General features: G+C 55.8%; 1 protein-coding gene across 2 annotated transcripts in view; it reads left to right on the top strand.

The window, feature by feature from the left end:
* Nucleotides 1–11,438, top strand: part of REXO1 (RNA exonuclease 1 homolog) — a 39,058-nt gene extending 27,620 nt beyond the window's left edge. For both annotated transcript variants that reach the window (XM_039696764.1, XM_039696763.1), the window contains exons 11-16: nt 245–318; nt 3,956–4,066; nt 4,388–4,503; nt 4,693–4,831; nt 8,016–8,136; nt 9,094–11,438. In XM_039696764.1, coding sequence (XP_039552698.1) covers nt 245–318; nt 3,956–4,066; nt 4,388–4,503; nt 4,693–4,831; nt 8,016–8,136; nt 9,094–9,182 — 650 coding nt within the window. In that variant the 3' untranslated portion in view covers nt 9,183–11,438. The remainder of the gene's footprint in view (nt 1–244; nt 319–3,955; nt 4,067–4,387; nt 4,504–4,692; nt 4,832–8,015; nt 8,137–9,093) is intronic.
* The last annotated feature ends 5,648 nt before the right edge of the window (nt 11,439–17,086 follow it).

Raw genomic sequence — 17,086 nt, 5'->3', positions numbered from 1 at the left:
TAACCTAGTTTGAGCTCGGCTCTGGTTTTCCATCAGAGCATCTGAGTGGCTTCTGGAGTTTGTCTGGCTGAGTACCAGAGACTTAAACCCTTTGGATTGCTGCCTGTGAATGCACAGTTATTTTCCCCCTATGTTTGACACATTTTTGTCATGCTTATCTAGGGGATCTGCACGTGAAAGCTGAAGTTCAGGTCTCTTGTTAACAAGAGCCTTCTCCTTGACCCTTCATCTCTTACTCTTTCAGTGCCAGGTGGGTGGGAAACTCACTACAGCTGCTGCTCCGGAGCTGTGGGGTCACCAGGCTGCCAGGTTGCTAAAGTAAGTGATGGAACAACACCTCTTTATTCTCAGTGACATTTGTGCTCTGCTCACAGTGGCCGTGGCTGGGAAATCCTTGCTTAAGCCTTTAGGAGAACAGTGGCTTCCCTTAAGGGGATAAAACAAGTGCAACTTTTTTTTTTTTTTTTGCTCTGCAGTGGTAGGAAAATCCAGTATTTGACACTCAACTGTCTGGAGTGAGCTGGGTTCATTTATCCTGAGCTGCCCAGCTCATCTGCTTGAGGGACATAGAAAAGCTCATGTTCTTCAGTGAATCACAGAAGGAATGAGAAATAAGGGATTTCCTTTTAAGGGACAGTGTGCCAAACCCTTTTTCCCATCTTTTCCTTTCCAGATTCCCATGCTAAGGTAACTTTATCCTGGTGGAAAAATCTTTTCTGACAAGTTTTCTGTTTGTTGCCTGCCCTTGGTTGTAATGAGGGGAGGAACCTTCCCAAGGAGCCTGTTGTAACTCCAAAATATCACAAAACTTCTTTTGAGGGAGCCCAGCACTAGAAAAAAGAATGAAGAAGCTTCTCAGGTGTGGAGTTTGCTAGAGCAGGGCACTGTCTGGGTGCCTTTGCACAGGTGCTTTTTTCTTGTCCTTGGGCAGCAGGAGAGTTGGTGTCCCAGCCCAGCATCCCCAGTCTGCCTTGTGCCTTTCTCTCAGCTCTCTGGGCATGTTCCTTGTCACTTGTTTTAGTTTTTATGTTTGGCACCTGCCACAAAGGGGAGAACCAAAAGCTAGAGGTAGAAGGTGATTCTGGGCAAAATTCAAGGTTTGTTACAATTTGTTTGTTTACACCATAAAAGCCTGCCCTGCACTTTCAAATTGGATGGGATCAGGTTATTACTGTTCTTTACATTAATTTAGGATTTTTTTATCACTTCTCTGGGCACCCTGTGCCAGGACCTCCCCACCCTCACGATTCCTGCCCAGTCTCCCATCCATCCCTGCCCTCTGGCAGTGGGAGCCATCCCCTGTGTCCTGTCACTCCACACCAGTATAAAAAGTCCCTCTCCCTCCTTTTTATAAGCCCCCAGTTTTCACAGCACCCTTTGGTAGATTCAAGGTTGAATCCACAGCCTGCTCAGCATCAGAGCATGCAGTGAAATTTTTGGAGTATTGGGGAGCACAGAATCCTTCAGTGTTGAAGAAGGGCTTTGAAAGCAGAAAATATTTGTAATGAGACACCATTCTCAGTAACTGGAGCAGTGAGCTGGTTAGAAAAACTTGTGTGTGTTCAAGCACAAGGGTGGGAAATCCTTGCTTAAGCCTTTAGAAGAACAGTGTCCTCCTTTAAGGGGCTAAAACAAGTGCAACTTAAATTGTTTTCCTCTGCAATGGTAGGAAAATCCAGTGTTGGAGCTGTGGAGTGAGCTGGGTTTGCTGCAGTTAGGCAGGAGGTGGCAGGAGGGAGCTGTGCTGCTCAGGGAGCCTGCACAGGCTGCTCTTTGTGCTTGCTTGGCTCTCAAAAACAGGAGCAACTTCCCGGCCCTCCTCCCAGCCAGGAGGAATTGGGCATTTTCAGAACAGCAAAAATAACTAATATAAAAAATACCTGGGTTTTTTTTTGGTTTGGTTCGGTTTGGTTTTTTTGTTTGTTTGTTTGGGTTTTTTGTTTGTTTGTTTGGTTTTGGTTTTTTTTTGGGGGGGGTTGTGGTTTTTTTCTTTGTTTGTTTGTTTTTGGTTTTTTTTTGGTTTTGTTTGTTTGTTTGTGGGGTTTTTTGTTTGTTTTGTTTTCTGTTTTTTGGTTTTTGTGGTTTTTTTTTTCACTTCACTGCCCAGTTCTGTTGTGTTACACAGGGAGGGAAGGCTGAAGCTGCAAGGGGAAGTGTTTGGTGTCTCCTGGCTGCTGAGCTCTCTCCCCATTCCCTCAGCAGAGCAGTTCCATGCCATGGGTGCAGCCCCTTGCAGCAGGGCAGCAGTGACCCATGGGGCCTTTGAGCAGTGCTGCTGTGCAGTCAGGGGGAGATTGGCCTCAGTGTTGGCCCTGCTGCCTCATTAACTTCAAATGGTGCAGTTCCTGTGCTCTGGCTGCACCTGCAGTAGTGACCTGTGCAGGAAAATATGCAAATCCTGCTTTGCTTTCCTCTCTGCCCACACATGGCAGCTTTACAAGGACCTCAATTCCTGCTCTCTCCAGCCTTTAATCCTGGGACAAACCAGAACAGTTTCATTCTTTGTAGGGTGAGACCAGTGGGAAGCTCTGTGCTGTGCTGGGCACTGCTGAGGCCCCACCTCCAATCCTGGGGTCACTTTGGGGCCCCTCAGGACAAGAAGGACGTTGAGGGGCAGGATTGTGTCCAGAGAAGGGAACGGAACTGGGGAAGGGTCTGGAGCACCAGGAGCAGCTGAGGGAGCTGGGAAGGGGCTCAGGGGGGGACCTTGTGGCTCTGCACAGCTCCTGCCAGGAGGGGACAGCCAGGGGGGTCGGGCTGTGCTCCAGGGAACAGGGACAGGAGGAGAGGGAGCGGCCTCAGGCTGGGCCAGGGGAGGTTTAGGTGGGATATTGGGAAAATTCCTTCACAGAAAGGTTTGTAAAGCACTGGAAGGGGCTGCCCAGGACAGTGGTGGAGTCACCATCCCTTGGAGTGTTCAGGAAGCATGTGGGTGTGGCACTTGGGGATGTGGTTTAGGGGTGACCACGGAGGGGCTGCTGGGTTGACTTGATGATTTTGGGAGTCCTTTCCAGCCTTATGGATTCAGTGATTCCATGGTTCTGGACATGGCAAAGAGGCTGTGTCCAGGTTGCTGTGGTTGTACACAAATACAAGGGGATTTAGGGACAGACAAAATTTAAACACAACAAAAAACCCCACTGGGGAATAAGGGAGGGAGAGCATCACCTCTGGGTGTGGTGCAGGTTGGTTTTACCTAGAACTGTGTCAGCAGGCAAAAGGACAGTCCCAGCTCTGCCTTGCCCTGTTACCTGTTCCTGCTTCCCCTTTAAACTTCCTCCAGCTCAGAACCCCTGCTTGCCAGGAATGTTCCAGGAGAACCAGTGGGATCTGTGCTGTGGAGGAGTGTGGGAGTACCTGTGTTGCAACAGCAGCTCAATCATGCACTGGCTAAAACCACTTGTGAAATCACTCCCTGAGTTTTCCTGCTGGCTCTTGTTGACCCTGGAGCTTTAGCTGGGAGCAGTGCAGAGTGCTTCGAAATGCCCTTTATTGCCTCAAGAGCTGGTGGGCTGGGCTCCTGTGGGTGTGGGGTGCAGTATGTGGGTGCACGCGTTGCTCTGGAGCTGGCTGGCTGCTCGTGCTCACACAGGGATGTCTGGGCTTGGATCCTGCTCCTGGCCTTGTCTTGGAGCCAGGAGCTGGAGTTACAGCAGAGTCAGGCCTCAGTGTGACCCTTCCTGACCAATTCTGCTCCAGACTGAAAGCTCCTTCTCCCCAGACACAGGATGTCCTGCTCCTCCATGTGCTGTCAGTAGGATGCCACCCACCCTGATGTGCCACTGGAATTAGGGCTGCCCATGGCTGTGTTTGATGTGGTTGTGAACTTCTCCAAATTTATTCCTCGTGAAGAAATTATTAAAACCCCACATTTGTTGAAGTGGAGGTTTGTGGGAGTGGGCTCTTTGGCTTCTTGTTCCTGTGATCACCAGCTGTCCCTGGCTTTTCCTTTCAGCAACACGTGCACGATGGGCGCAAGGAGAGCCTGGATGGCTTCGTGAAGACTTTTGAGAAGCTGCCCACGACTGATGGCTACCCTGGGATCTATGCCTTAGACTGTGAAATGGTGGGTCTAAAGCCAAAACAAAGCTTTTTGGGGCTGCCTGAGGTGTGACACGAGTGGCTGAAGGGAAGCTGTTTGCTGACCTCATTCTCTGTTCTGAATATCGGTGCTGGAGGTGTAAATGAGCTCTTATTGATTGCTGTGCTTGGCTTGGGGGCTGTGCAGCCCTGGCAGGCTCTGGCTGGCCCACGCTGGGCAGTGCTGCTGCCTGGCCTTGCTGCACCAGATGTGCTGCATTTTGGGAGCTGCAGCCCTTGGGGAGGGGCTCCACAGATCCCACACTGTTTTGGCCTGTGCCTCTCATCATCTGCTCTGTTCTTGCAGTGCTACACTAAGCAAGGACTGGAGCTGACGAGAGTAACTGTGATCAACTCCGAGCTGAAAGTGGTGTATGACACCTTTGTCAAGCCTGACTCCAAGGTGGTGGATTACAACACCAGGTGAGGGCTGTAGCACCAGCTGAGGAGGGTCTGTGGTGGGACAGAGCTTTGTGCTCTCTCAGGAGCTTGGCGTGGCTGGCAGCACTTGTTGAAACTCCACTGACCACCACTCCCAAGGGGTGAGGGGCTTTGGGCCTTGAGGTGTTTCTTCAAGTGAAGGAGCCCCACGTGTGTGCTGTTGCTCTGCAGGTTCTCAGGTGTGACAGAAGAGGACCTGGAGAACACGAGCATCACCCTGCGGGACGTCCAAGCCGTCCTACTGAACATGTTCAGTGCAGACACCATCCTGATAGGGCACAGCTTGGAAAGCGACTTATTTGCACTAAAGGTAACTTGGGCTCTTATTTCACATCTCCCTGTGGTGCTTTCCCACCCTGGGGGGTGTAAGGTGTTTCCTTCAAGTTTAGGAACTGTTTATTTCCCAGGACCAGGAGGGTGGCCTCACCTCAGGTCCTGTGTTTTGGGCACCACAATATAAAGAAGCCATGCACCCATTAGAGAGTGTCCAGAGGAGCTGTGAGGATGTGAGGAGGAGCTGAGGGGAAGGGTCTGGAGGGGCCTCATGAGGAGCAGCTGAGGGTACTTGGTTTGTTCAGCCCAGAGGAGACTGAGGGGAGACTCATTGAGGTCTTCAGCATCCTTATGGGGGGCAAGGGCTGATCTTTTCACTCTCATGACCAGGGCCAGGAGCCCAGGAAGGGCTGGAGCTGTGGCAGGGCTTGGCATGGAGCTCAGGGCAAGGCTCCTGCCCCCGAGGGTGCTGGCACTGCCCAGGGAATGGTCCCAAGGCTGCCAGAGCTCCAGGAGCTCTCAGGGATGCTCAGGGTGGGGCTGTTGGGGTGGCTGTGCAGGGACAGGGGCTGGGCTGGGTGACCCCTGAGGGTCCCTTCCACTGAGAACATTCCAGGATTCCATGGTTTGTCCACCCTCTGAGCCTGTGTGAAGCTGGTTGTGGTGGAAGTGCAGAGAGTGGGGTCATGTCTGTCACTCATGGTGTCACCTCAGCTTTTAGTGGCTGCTGCTGCCCAGGGTGACAGAGCTGGACAGGGCTCTGAGCAGCCTGGTCTGGTGGAAGGTGGAACAAGATGGTCTCTAAGGTCTCTTCCAACCCAAACCATTCCATGATTCTATGACTGATCCCAAATCATTTGCCTCTCACCCCTGTCTGATCTGTTCTCTGCTCTGTGCCAGCTTTTCCAGGAACTGTGGTGTTACTTTGATGAAGTTACTTTGACCTGTCCTGTTTCCTGCCTGGCCCTCATCAGCCTCGTGTGCCCATCCCTCAGCCACCTCTGCTGTCCTGCCAGGGAATCTGTCCTGCACTGAGGCCCCAGGGCTTTGTCCTGGCTCACCAGGAGAGCGTGTGGCAGGCAGGAGCCCTTTGTGCTCACATGCCAGAACTTCCCTCAGCCATTCTTTGTCCCACAGCTCTCCTGCTGAAGGCTCTGTGGCTGCCAGCTCCCAGGGCTGGGTTGGAAGCAGGAGCTTTTAATGCCTGTAAAACACTTTACCTCTCCGTGCACCCTTTATCCCAGCCCTGGAGAGGCTTCATCATAATCAGAAAGACATTATTTCCAGTTAGATCAGCTCGAGATGACTGCCTTGGCCTCTTAGAGGCTTGATTTTCTCTTAGCACCTCAGCTGCTGCCAAGAGGAGGAGCCCAGAGCCATCCAGCAGAGCCGTGGGGTGTCACAGCAGAGTGGCCCAGGGCTGTGGCACTGAAGCCATATCTCACTAATGGCTCTGGCAACTTCCAAGTGCTGATGGCATTTCAAGTTTTATTTAAAGCTTTATTATCCTGTTTCCTCACTCTTCCTGATCTACATAAGTAATTACCAGTGTGTCTGGGAGGGTGCCAGGGCTGAGTGCAGTCCAGGGGAGATTATCCATAACATTGGCAGGTTTCTATTCCGAGGAGTGGAGCAGGTTGTTCCTGTTCAGGTGCAGTTGTGGAGCTGTTACTGATGGAGTTATGGGTTGTTCTGCAACATGAGCTGGTGCCTGGAGGCAGAGAGGAGAGGGGATTATCAGGGTCCTGTTGGAGTCATTCCTGTTGGGACAGGACACAGGTTTATCTCTTAGGCCCTGTCCTTCACTCCTGTGCTCAGGACATGGGATTGCCTTCACCCACATTCCTTCAGCTCCCACTGAATGCAGTTCATGACAGCAGAGAATTCATCTTGTCTTAGTCTGAGAGGGAGAAATCAATGTTAAAAAAGCCAGCCTGCCCTGTGATTATGGACTTTATCAGATGGGGCCTTTTGGCTGTCCCCAGCCCCCTTGGTGCAGGGCAGGGAGCACTTTGACCTTCCAGCATCCTCAGTTCCTCCAGCGTGGTGACAATTCTTAACTGAGCTGTTGGATTAGAGGAGTGGAGCCCCTCTGCTCTGAGCCAGGCTGGCAGAGCTGGGGCTGCTCCCCTGGACAAGAGAAGGCTCCAGGCAGAGCTCAGAGCCCCTGGCAGGGCCTGAAGGGGCTCCAGGAGAGCTGCAGAGGGACTGGGGACAAGGCCTGCAGGGACAGGAGCCAGGGAATGGCTGCCAGTGCCAGAGGGCAGGGCTGGATGGGAGATTGGGCAGGAATTGTTCCCTGGCAGGGTGGGCAGGCCCTGGCTTGGGGTGCCCAGAGCAGCTGTGGCTGCCCCTGGATCCCTGGCAGTGCCCAAGGCCACGCTGGGCAGGGCTGGGAGCAGCCTGGGACAGTGGGAGGGGTCCCTGCCATGGTAGGGATGGAGGAGAAGCCCTCTAAAAAGTCCCAACTCAAAACACTGCTATGATTCAGTGATAGAATTTCCTTGTCCCATTCCACCCTTGCTGAGCTGGTGCTGGTTAAAAACTTCCTGTTGAGTCACTGCTGGTGGATGGGAGGATTTGGGGTTGGTTTGCACCCTGAAGGCCAGGCCTGCTGTGCAGCAGCAGTGTGAGGTACATCCTGCTTTGTCATGTGTGCACATCCTGCCCACTTGTGTCCCACGTTAGAGCCCCAGGATGGTTTGGTTGGAAGGCACCATGAGCATTGCCCAGTCCCAGTGCTCTGCCACAGGCAGGGCTGCCACTCACTAGACTGAGAAGCAGCTGAAAGGTTGCTGCAGCTCCCACAGGGGCTGTTGTGCAGTCAGCTGGTTCTTCAGTTTAGTTTTTAATTGGGAAAGGCTCCAGAGCTGTTCCAGCTTCTCCAGGCTGGGGCATTAAGGACTGACCTGTCCTGCTGGAGTTATACGAGCTGGATCAGCCCCAGTCTCTGCTGAGATTCAGGAAACCCCCTGAATGTGAGGTTCCAGGGCCGTGGGGCTGGCACAGCAGTGGGAATGCTGTGTGCCCACACCCTGCAGGGGGACTCATCCTGCATGCAGCCAGAGCCTCCTGCCAGACTGGTTGGGTCGGAAGCTGCCGAGAGCGGTCACGGAGCCCAGAGGTGACCGGAAGGTGGCTGCAGCATGGCTGGTCCCAGGGAGTGCCTGTCTGTCCCTGTGGCAGTGGGGAGATAACCCTGTTCCTGTGCTCCTCCCCAGCTGATCCACGGCACTGTGGTGGACACAGCCATCGTGTTCCCCCACCGCCTGGGGCTGCCCTACAAGCGGGCCCTGCGCACGCTGATGGCCGACTACCTCAAACGCATCATCCAGGACAACGGTGAGCCTGGGGGCCCCTCCTCCTGCTGTGCTCTCCTCAGCCCTGCCTTTGCTCGCCCCACTTCTCTTCCCCTGGTGTTTTCTGCATGTGTGTGGTAGCTGGGGATGTGCTGGCGTGAGAAGCCTCAGGCACAGCTCATTTCAGTGTGACCCCGTTCCGAGGGCAGGGCTCTCCCTGCTTCCCTGCCTGTGCTGAGTGGGACAAAGGAAGTGCTGTGGGAAGGCTGAGGGTGGCTCTGCCAAGGTCAGGTCCTGCCTCCCTCCTCTGTAGCCAGCTGGGATGGAACCTCCTGTTGGAAGTGGGGCCTGATCCCTCCTGTCTTCCCTGAGCACACTGAGCACTGCTGGGGGAGCTCCCAGCTGTTCCATAGCTGATGGTGTCAGGTTCAAGCCCAGCAAAAAGTGTGGATTTAGTGGAAAAAATACATGTTTAACATTGGGAGTGTTCAGCCTGGAGAATAGAAAGCTATGGGAACTCCTTAAAGCTCCTTGTAGGGCCTGAAGGGGCTCCAGGAGAGCTGCAGAGGGACTGGGGACAAGGCCTGCAGGGACAGGAGCCAGGGAATGGCTGCCAGTGCCACAGGGCAGGGCTGGATGGGAGATTGGGCAGGAATTGTTCCCTGGCAGGGTGGGCAGGCCCTGGCTTGGGGTGCCCAGAGCAGCTGTGGCTGCCCCTGGATCCGTGGCAGTGCCCAAGGCCAGGCTGGGCAGGGCTGGGAGCAGCCTGGGACAGTGGGAGGTGTCCCTGCCATGGCAGAGCTGGCACTGGATCAGCTTGAACAAACCATAAACCACAAACCATTCTGTGATTCTGTGGAATTCTTTAAACCCCCAGCTGTGGCTCAGGGTGCCCCCAGGTGTGGCTGGAGCTGCAGGGAGCAGCTGGCTCTGCCTGGGGAGCTCCCTGTGCTGAGCTGGGCAGGCAGAGGGGTCACTGCCTCTGTGTTTGTGTCCCCAGTGGAAGGACACGACTCCAGTGAGGATGCCAGAGCCTGCATGGAGCTGATGGTGTGGAAGATCAAAGAGGATGCCAAGGTGAAGCGATGACCTGCGTTGTGTCTCTGCTGTCCTCCTGCACCTCTGTGAAGAAGCAGTGCAATAAATGCCCACAGCCACTCTGTCCCCCCTGCCAGCAGCATGTTCCTGCTCCCCAGCCATCCCAGCAGGACTCCTGGAGTCACAGTGCAGCCCCCCTGCCCGGGTGGTGGCTCTCAGATCCTCAGACTCCACCTGAGGCATTCTCTGTGGTCCAAGCACTGCCTTTTGGGCCTGGCAAGGTGGTTTGGAGTAGCACAACCAGAACTTCTTGGTTCCTAGGAGAAGTTTGTTAGAGGTAGGTTGGAGATGTGCAGAAGGATGTTTCTGGTTCAGTTCAAGGTAGATTGTTTACTTTTTTTTGTTTTTCCCAAATGTAAGTTAAATTGCCTCTGTACTCCAAAGCAGTGTTTGGAGAGGGGGGAGGTGGAAGAAGGTTGGGCAGGAAGCTGTGAGTGGATTGTGTAGCTGGTGTGGGAAGCCAGAGCTGAGGATCAAGCACTTGGGAAGAGATCCTGGTGCAATCCCACTGCAGAGCTGCAGAAGAGGGAGAGGAATGAGGTGGGATCTGGGAAGTGCCACCTGCTGTGCCCCAGGTGATGTCCTTGCTGAGGGCTGGCTGGCACCTGGATCTGCACTCAGTGCAAAGGGGGAAACCACGAGTGTCCCACCTGGCCCAGACCTCAGGGAGCCACGAGGCAGGACAGGGACAAACAGCTCCCAGGGCCAGAGAGAGCCTGCACCCCATCACTGCAGGGTGGGACAAGGGTCCTTCCCTGGCCCTCAGCTTCCAGCAGGCCCCAGTGAGCTCGTGTTCAGGGAACGAGGTTTGGGGTGTGCAGGGAAGGTTGCACCTCAGGGGGGCCTCAGCAGAGTGCAGGACAAAGCAATAGGGGAAAATGCTTCATTTCACCTCGTTTACATGTTGGGAGTTCTGCAAAGGACCCAACTGTGTGTCTGGCACCTGGACTAAAGCAGCTGCTGGGTGTGACTCACTGGGGTGACTGGATGGCACTGTGGGTCCCTCTGCCCAGCCCCTGCTGCTGGCTGGGGACAGCAGAGCTGAGGGGACAGACATGGACCCCATGTCTGCCAGCTGGGGTCAGGGAGCACTGCACCCCAGAGCAGTGACCCTCGCCCTCCCTGGCAGCTGAGTTGTGTCCCTTGCTGGCTGCTGTGTCCCTGTGTCCTGCAGGGCTGGCTCTGTCAGCCTGGGGACACTGGGGCAGAGCAGCTCCTGGGGTTTGGTTCCTGTCAGAGCCAGGTCCTGCTCACTCCTTTGTGCCCCTGCTGGGCTCAGGGTCTGGGGACAGCTGTGTGTCCCCTGCTTGTCCTGCTGAGCTGTCCCAGCCTGTGGGCAGGAGCTGGGCTGTGGTCAGGACAGGGATGTCCTGCTCCAGCCCCTCACAGGGCCCAGTGACCTCTCTGCATCCCAGTGCTGCCCTCGGAGGGAGGTGGCTTCCCTGGCAGGCTCTCCAGGAGCCACCAGGAGCAGTGGGGCTGTGCAGGCTCCTGCTGCTGCTGAGCCCATCTGTGTTTCCCCTGGCAGCCAGTTCCTTACCCAGGTTTTGGGGATGCAGCTCCCCCACTGCTCCACATCCAGCTCTGCTCCTTCCCTGCCTTGGGGCTTCCACCCCAGGCAGCCTGGGGACACCTTGTGCTGTCCCTGTGTCCCACTGCCTGCAGGGAACAGTGCTGGTGCTGCCCGGGCTGTGGGAGACAGTTCAGTGCTTCCAGGTGTGGAGGGAAGGTTTGTTCCTGCTCCTGCCTCTTTCCCGTGTTCATTCCCATTGTTCTTCACCCCTGGCTGCAGCGGTGGAATGTCCCTGGAGCAGCCCTGCAGGCTCAGACCTGGCTCTTGCCTCCTGCCCGTTCCTCAGCAGGCAGCCCCTGCTTCCCAGCCTTGCCTGGCACAGCCAAGCGTTGTGCCACGGGCACGGTGTGCTGTGCCTGCTCTGGGGCTGCTTGGCTCCCTCCCACTCCTGGGGCAGGGATCCTGCCAGGCCATGCACCCCCTCACTCCCCCTCCTTTCCCCACTCCAGCCCAAACTGAGGCTTTTGGGGTGGGGGGAGTTGCCTGTGCCAAGGGATGTCCCTGGGAGAGTGGAACCATACCCAGGCACACCGTGGGTGTGGTCAGAGCCAGTCCTGGCCCAGGGCTGCCATCACCTCCCCCGGCACCAGAGGTTTGGTTGGGTTGTACAGAACGATTGTAACCTGTAACTTTTTGTAATTGTTTTTAATAAAAGAGTGTTGACTAGATGCACATTCCTGAGTCTGGGACTGCTCTGCCTGCAGATGGTTGTGGAGGGGGGGCTGGAGCCATCCTGGAGCTGGGAGGGGCTGGAAAGGCTTCCCAGGAGATCCTTCCCAAGCTGGAGAAGTGGGTTCAGCACGTCCAAGGTCCTGCACCTGGGCCTGGGCATCCCAGCCCTGAGCACAGACTGGGGATGGACTCGGATGGGCTGAGGGGTGAGTGGCATCCAGCCCTGAGGGGTCCCATCCTGTCCCCCTGTGCCCTTTTGGAACCCGGCTGCTGCCCAATCCAAACCATTCCGTGACTCCTGGAGGGTGACACAGATGCCACCCAGGCATGGGCTGAGGGGTGAGTGGCATCCAGCCCCGAGGGGTCCCATCCTGTCCCCCCTGTGCCGTTTTGGAACCCGGCTGCTGCCCAATCCGAGCCATTCCGTGACTCCTGGGTCCCTTCAGTTCACAGCTGCTGTTCACAGGATTCACTGAATCACTTTGCAGACCCCGGTTCACAGCCCCCAGCCCACACAGAATCACAGAATTCACAGACTCACTGGATTGGAAGAGACCTTCAAGCTCATCGAGTCCAGCCCAGCCCCAACAGCTCAACTCAACCCTGGCACCCAGTGCCACATCCAGGCTTTGTTAAACACCCCCAGGGATGGGGACTGCACCCCCTCCCCGGGCAGCCATTCCAGAGCTTTATCACCCTTGCTGGAAAAAGGTGATATCCTTTTTTCCTGATATCCAAGCTGTGTTTCCCTTGGGGCAGCTCGAGGCTGTGTGCTCCGGTTCTGTCACTCCTGTGTGTGCCCCCGGCCGGCTCCCGCTGCTCCAGGATATCCCTCCCGCCGGGATGAGCCCGAGGCAAAGGGATGAGATCGGTGCCACTCCCTTTGGACAGAACCCGACCCCACCGCCCTGGACCCTCGCCCTGTGCAAACCCCGCAGCCCCAGGGGTGCCCGGGCACATCCCGGCTCCTCTGCCCCATCCCGAGCCCATCCCCAGCCCTGCCCGGCTCCTCCTGCCCCATCCCGGCTCCTCTGCCCCATCCCGAGCCCATCCCCAGCCCTGCCCGGCTCCCCCCCAGCCCCAATCAATCTCCCAAATGGGGCAGGAATGAAAGTGCCGAGCCAAGGAGCTGATTCAGCACGGAGGAAGAGGTGAAGGTAAAAAGTTCAAATAAAGAAATAATGGGCCATTAGATGACCTCACAGGCAATGTGTTTTATTTCACGCGGGCTGATGGCCCGGCGGTGCGGGGGCTGTGAATTCACGCCTGGCTCGCGTTCTCAGCCACCTCCGCGGGCTTGGGTGGCACCGGCTGCTCAGCAGTGACCTCCCGTCCCCGAGGGTCCCTTTGCTCCCCCCTTGCAGCTCACCTGATGGCCCGAGGTGACACCGGGGAGCCCCTTCAGTGACAAAAGCATTTTGCTTTTTTTTTTCCTCTTTTTTTTTTTCCTTTTTTTTTTTTTTTTTTAATTTTTGGCTCTTTTCCTTTTTTTTTTTTTAATTTTTGGCTCTTTCGTAGCCTGCAGGGTGACAGGGATCCCTCGGGTCTCCTCCAGGTAGGTGGGATTTGCAGGGTTATGAGAGCCCTGGTCCCAAGAGAGCAGCACTCACCCAGCCCCAGGCACGTGGAGGGACAGGAGGGCACAAGGCCAGGCTGGACAGGGCTGGGAGCAGCCGGGGACAGTGGCAGGTGTCCCTGCCATGGCAGGGCTGGCACTGGGTGGGCTCTGAGGTCCTTCCCACCCCAAACCACTCTGGGGTTCGATGACACCAAAGTGTGCTCAGGATCTGTCTCAAGGGTCTGTCCCTCCTGTTTTTCCCTGGCAGATCTTGTCCCCCAGGGCACTGCCAGAGCTGGGCATCACCAGCAGAAGGGGTTTTCTTGCTCTCTGAAGCCTTGGCCCCTTTTGGGTGTCTTTGCCTCTGGCTCTGGCTCCAGGGCTGGGCACTGCCCATCCCCACCTTGGTGCTCGGCTGCTGCAGCTGAACTGGGGGAAGCAAAGGAGCAGAGAGAACCCCAGAGCCCCATTCCTTCCCAAAACCCTCTGGGATCAGCTGAAGCCCAGGAGAGGAAAGGCAGCAGCTTGCTGGGGGAAAGGCTCCATTTCCACCCCAGCAAGAGGAGAGGGGTGAGCTCAGAGGTGCTGGTGGGTCACAAATCCCCCCCTTTGTCCCCCTCACAGGGGGGCAGCCCCTGATCCCACACTGTGTCCACACCCCTGGAAGTCACCTCTGGCCCCAGTCTGAGCTCTGCCGGTGAACTGGTGCTGCTGGTCTGGTCCTGAGAGCTCCAGGGCCCCGCAGGGTCCCTGACAGCCCCGTCAGAGAGTCCCAGCCCTGGAGGAGGGCCCTGCCCGGCTTTCCCTGCCCCCTGCCCCCACCCTTTCCTTCCCAAGGATAGAGGGATATCCCAAAGCAGCCTTGGATCCAAAGCTGCCCCCTCACAGGGGGAGGAGGTTTTGGGCAGCCCATGGGATGCTCAGGGTCACTGCACATCCCTCAGCACTCAGCACACCCAGCCCTGGCTGCAGGGCTCCGGGATTGGCAACAGGACCTGCCTGGCCACAGAATGGCAGAATCACAGAATCACTGAATCACTGGGTTGGATGAGACCTTCAAGCTCATCGAGTCCAGCCCAGCCCCAACACCTCAACCCTGGCACCCAGTGCCACATCCAGGCTTTGTTAAACACCCCCAGGGATGGGGACTGCACCCCCTCCCCGGGCAGCCATTCCAGAGCTTTATCACCCTTGCTGTAAAAAACTTTTTCCTGATATCCAGCCTGAATTTCCCTTGGGGCAGCTTGAGGCTGTGTGCTCTGGTTCTGTCAGTGCTGCCTGGAGAAAGAGCCCAGCCCCAGCTGAGCACAGGCACCTTCCAGGAGCTGTGAGAGTGACAAGGTCACCCTGAGTGGCCTTTTCTCCAGGCTGAGCACCCCCAGCTCCCTCAGTGGCTCCTCTCAGGGTTTGTGTTCCCAGCCCCTCTCCAGCCTTGTTCCCTCCTCCAGACGCACTCAAGCGTCCCAAGGTCCTTCCCAAACTTGTCCTGCAGCATCTCCCCCAGCAAGGGACACCCACAGGTGTCTGTGTGTCCCCCCCTGCCCCTGAGCCACCTGGCACAGCTCACAGGTGACCATCTCATCGATCCTCTCGTTAAAGAGATTTTCAGCACACTTTATCCAGCCCCTCCAGCACGGGGAGCTCTGGCCCAGGCAGGGGTGAGTCCCTCCCGGGTCCCAGGGCTGTGTGTGCAGGCAGGACAGCTCCTCACCGGGGACATAGTGAGTGACACTGCTCTGCCACAGCCGGTGGGGACAGGACCTCAGAGCAGCCCCTGCTCCCTCTGCTCTCCTCCTCACTCCAGACTCCTCTTGGCTGGGCCCAGGGCTGGTCCTTGGCCGTGGAGCTGAGCCCCGGCACCTCGGCCCCTGCTCTGTGCCCTGGGCTCTCCTGGGTGCCCGTGCTCCGCAGGGGTGGCCCTGTGCCCAAAGTGCAGTGCAGGGGGGCTGGGGGCTCCCCAAAATCCCAAAATTGGGGTCCCTGTTGCTGAGTGACACCTGTGTCACCTCGGGGACCGGGGTCCTTCTGCAGCCTCCGGCCACCAGGGAGAGGAGAACTGGCCACAGCGGGGAGCAGGGGCTGGGGGTGGGCAAGAAACGGGCTCAGCACCAGGGACCAGCCCTGGCCCCCCTAGAGCTGTCCCCTGGCCCGGGGTGGCTGGGGACAGAGGAAGAGGAGGGTGGAAGGAGCAGGAGGGAGGGCAGCAGCCGCTTGGTGCAGGTTTTGGGAGGGCACTGAGGGCAGGGTTTGGGCGCTGGAGGCAGGTTCTGCGAGCTCAGGGCATCGCTCACTCCGGGCACCGCCTTCGGGCAGCTTGGGACAAGAGTGGGAGCCCAGGAGGGGGCGGCTGGAGGTCGGGGATGCTCCTGGGGCTGCCCTCAGCCTGGGGAACAGCCCCTGTGCGCAGGGAAACGCTCCTAAATCAGTATTGGTATTAGTATTAGTGTTAGTATTAGTATTAGTGTTAGTATTAGTGTTAGTGTTAGTATTAGTGTTAGTATTAGTATTAGTGTTAGTATTAGTATTAGTATTAGTGTTAGTGTTAGTATTAGTATTAGCATTAGCATTAGTATCAGTATTAGTTAGTGTTGGCATTAGCATTAACATTACTACTAGTATTAGTATTAGTATTAGTATTAGTGTTAGTGTCAGTGTTAGTATTAGTATTAGTATTAGTATCAGTATTAGTATCAGTATTAGCATTAGCATTAGTTCTAGTATTAGCATTAGTATCAGTATTAGTATTAGCATTAGCATTAGCATTAGTATTAGTATCAGTATTAGTATCAGTATTAGCATTAATATTTCCGATCAAACGGGGCTTTTTAGCATTAACATTAGTATTAGTATTAGTATTAGTATTAGTATCAGTATCAGTATCAGTATCAGTATTAGTATCAGTATTAATATTTCCGATCAAACGGGGCTTCGTGGCCGCTCGGATCGGGGCACCTGGAGCCGCTCGGTGCTCGAGGAGAGGGAAAACCTGGCCCGGGGGTTTAACCCTTTCCTGGGAGCGCAGGGACTGCCAGGGGGCAGCTCCCGGGGAGGGACACGCGGGGACAAACCCTGCTGTGCCAGGGCAGGGGACACACGGACACAGCAGGACAAACCCTGCTGTGCCTGGGGAGGGGACACACGGACACAGCAGGACAAACCCTGCTGTGCCAGGGCAGGGGACACACGGACACAGCAGGACAAACCCCGCGGTGCCAGGGGAGGGGACACACGGGGACAGCCACCGCGGCGCCCCAGGGACAGCCTCTGCCCCGGCCTCCCGGCGCTCATTTAATTACCCTGGAAGGGAGGGGGGGTGCCCGCTAATTGCACAGGGCGATTGATTGGGAAAATGTCATCTCCGCTGGCCTCTGTTGCCAGGGTGACCTCGGCCGCTCTCGTCCCCGGGTGCCCAAAGCCACCCCCGGTGGGGGACACAGGAGTGGGGTGTGGAAGTCCCTGTCCTTGCTCCAAACCCAGCCCGAGGGAGGGAGGGAGGGAGGAGGAGATGTGTACGGGGACATGGGGATGTGGAAATATCAGGAGATGTATAGGGACATGAGGACACATGTGGGGACATGTGTGAGTTGTTTTCTGTAGATTTGGGGTTTTTTGTTTGTGTTTCTGTATAGAATTTTCTGCATTTCTTTTTCTTTGTAATAACAGAAGTGGTTAGGGGGGTGTTCTAGTGAGAGGTTGGTAGTTTTGATGGTTGTAAAATGGTGTTTGTGGTGCTGGGCATGCTTGACATGGGGGGTTGTTATTTTGTTGTGTGGAAACTCTTGTAGGGTGCTGTTATTTCGTTTTAAGGGAGTAAGTTTGGTAATGATGTAAGACATTTGTAGAACAGTTTTTTGGTTTGCAGTTGGGACTTCTAAGTTTTTACTCGAATTTTCGGTCAGAAGTTCAGGAGGGTTGTTGTTTTGTTTAGGACTCAATTTTTCGGTCAGAAGTTCAGGAGGGTTGTTGTTTTGTTCAGGACTGTTATTTTGGACATTGCAAAGCTCGTGTACAAGGTTGCACATGTGGACAAGGGGACACGGGGACATGTGTGGGGACACCCCTGGGGACATGGGGACACAGGGACAGAGCAGG

The sequence above is a fragment of the Passer montanus genome, unplaced genomic scaffold, assembly GCF_014805655.1.
Source record: "Passer montanus isolate IOZ18808 unplaced genomic scaffold, ASM1480565v1 scaffold114, whole genome shotgun sequence".
NCBI classification, from domain to species: Eukaryota; Metazoa; Chordata; class Aves; order Passeriformes; family Passeridae; genus Passer; species Passer montanus.
This window is presented reverse-complemented; position numbering and strand designations above follow the sequence as displayed.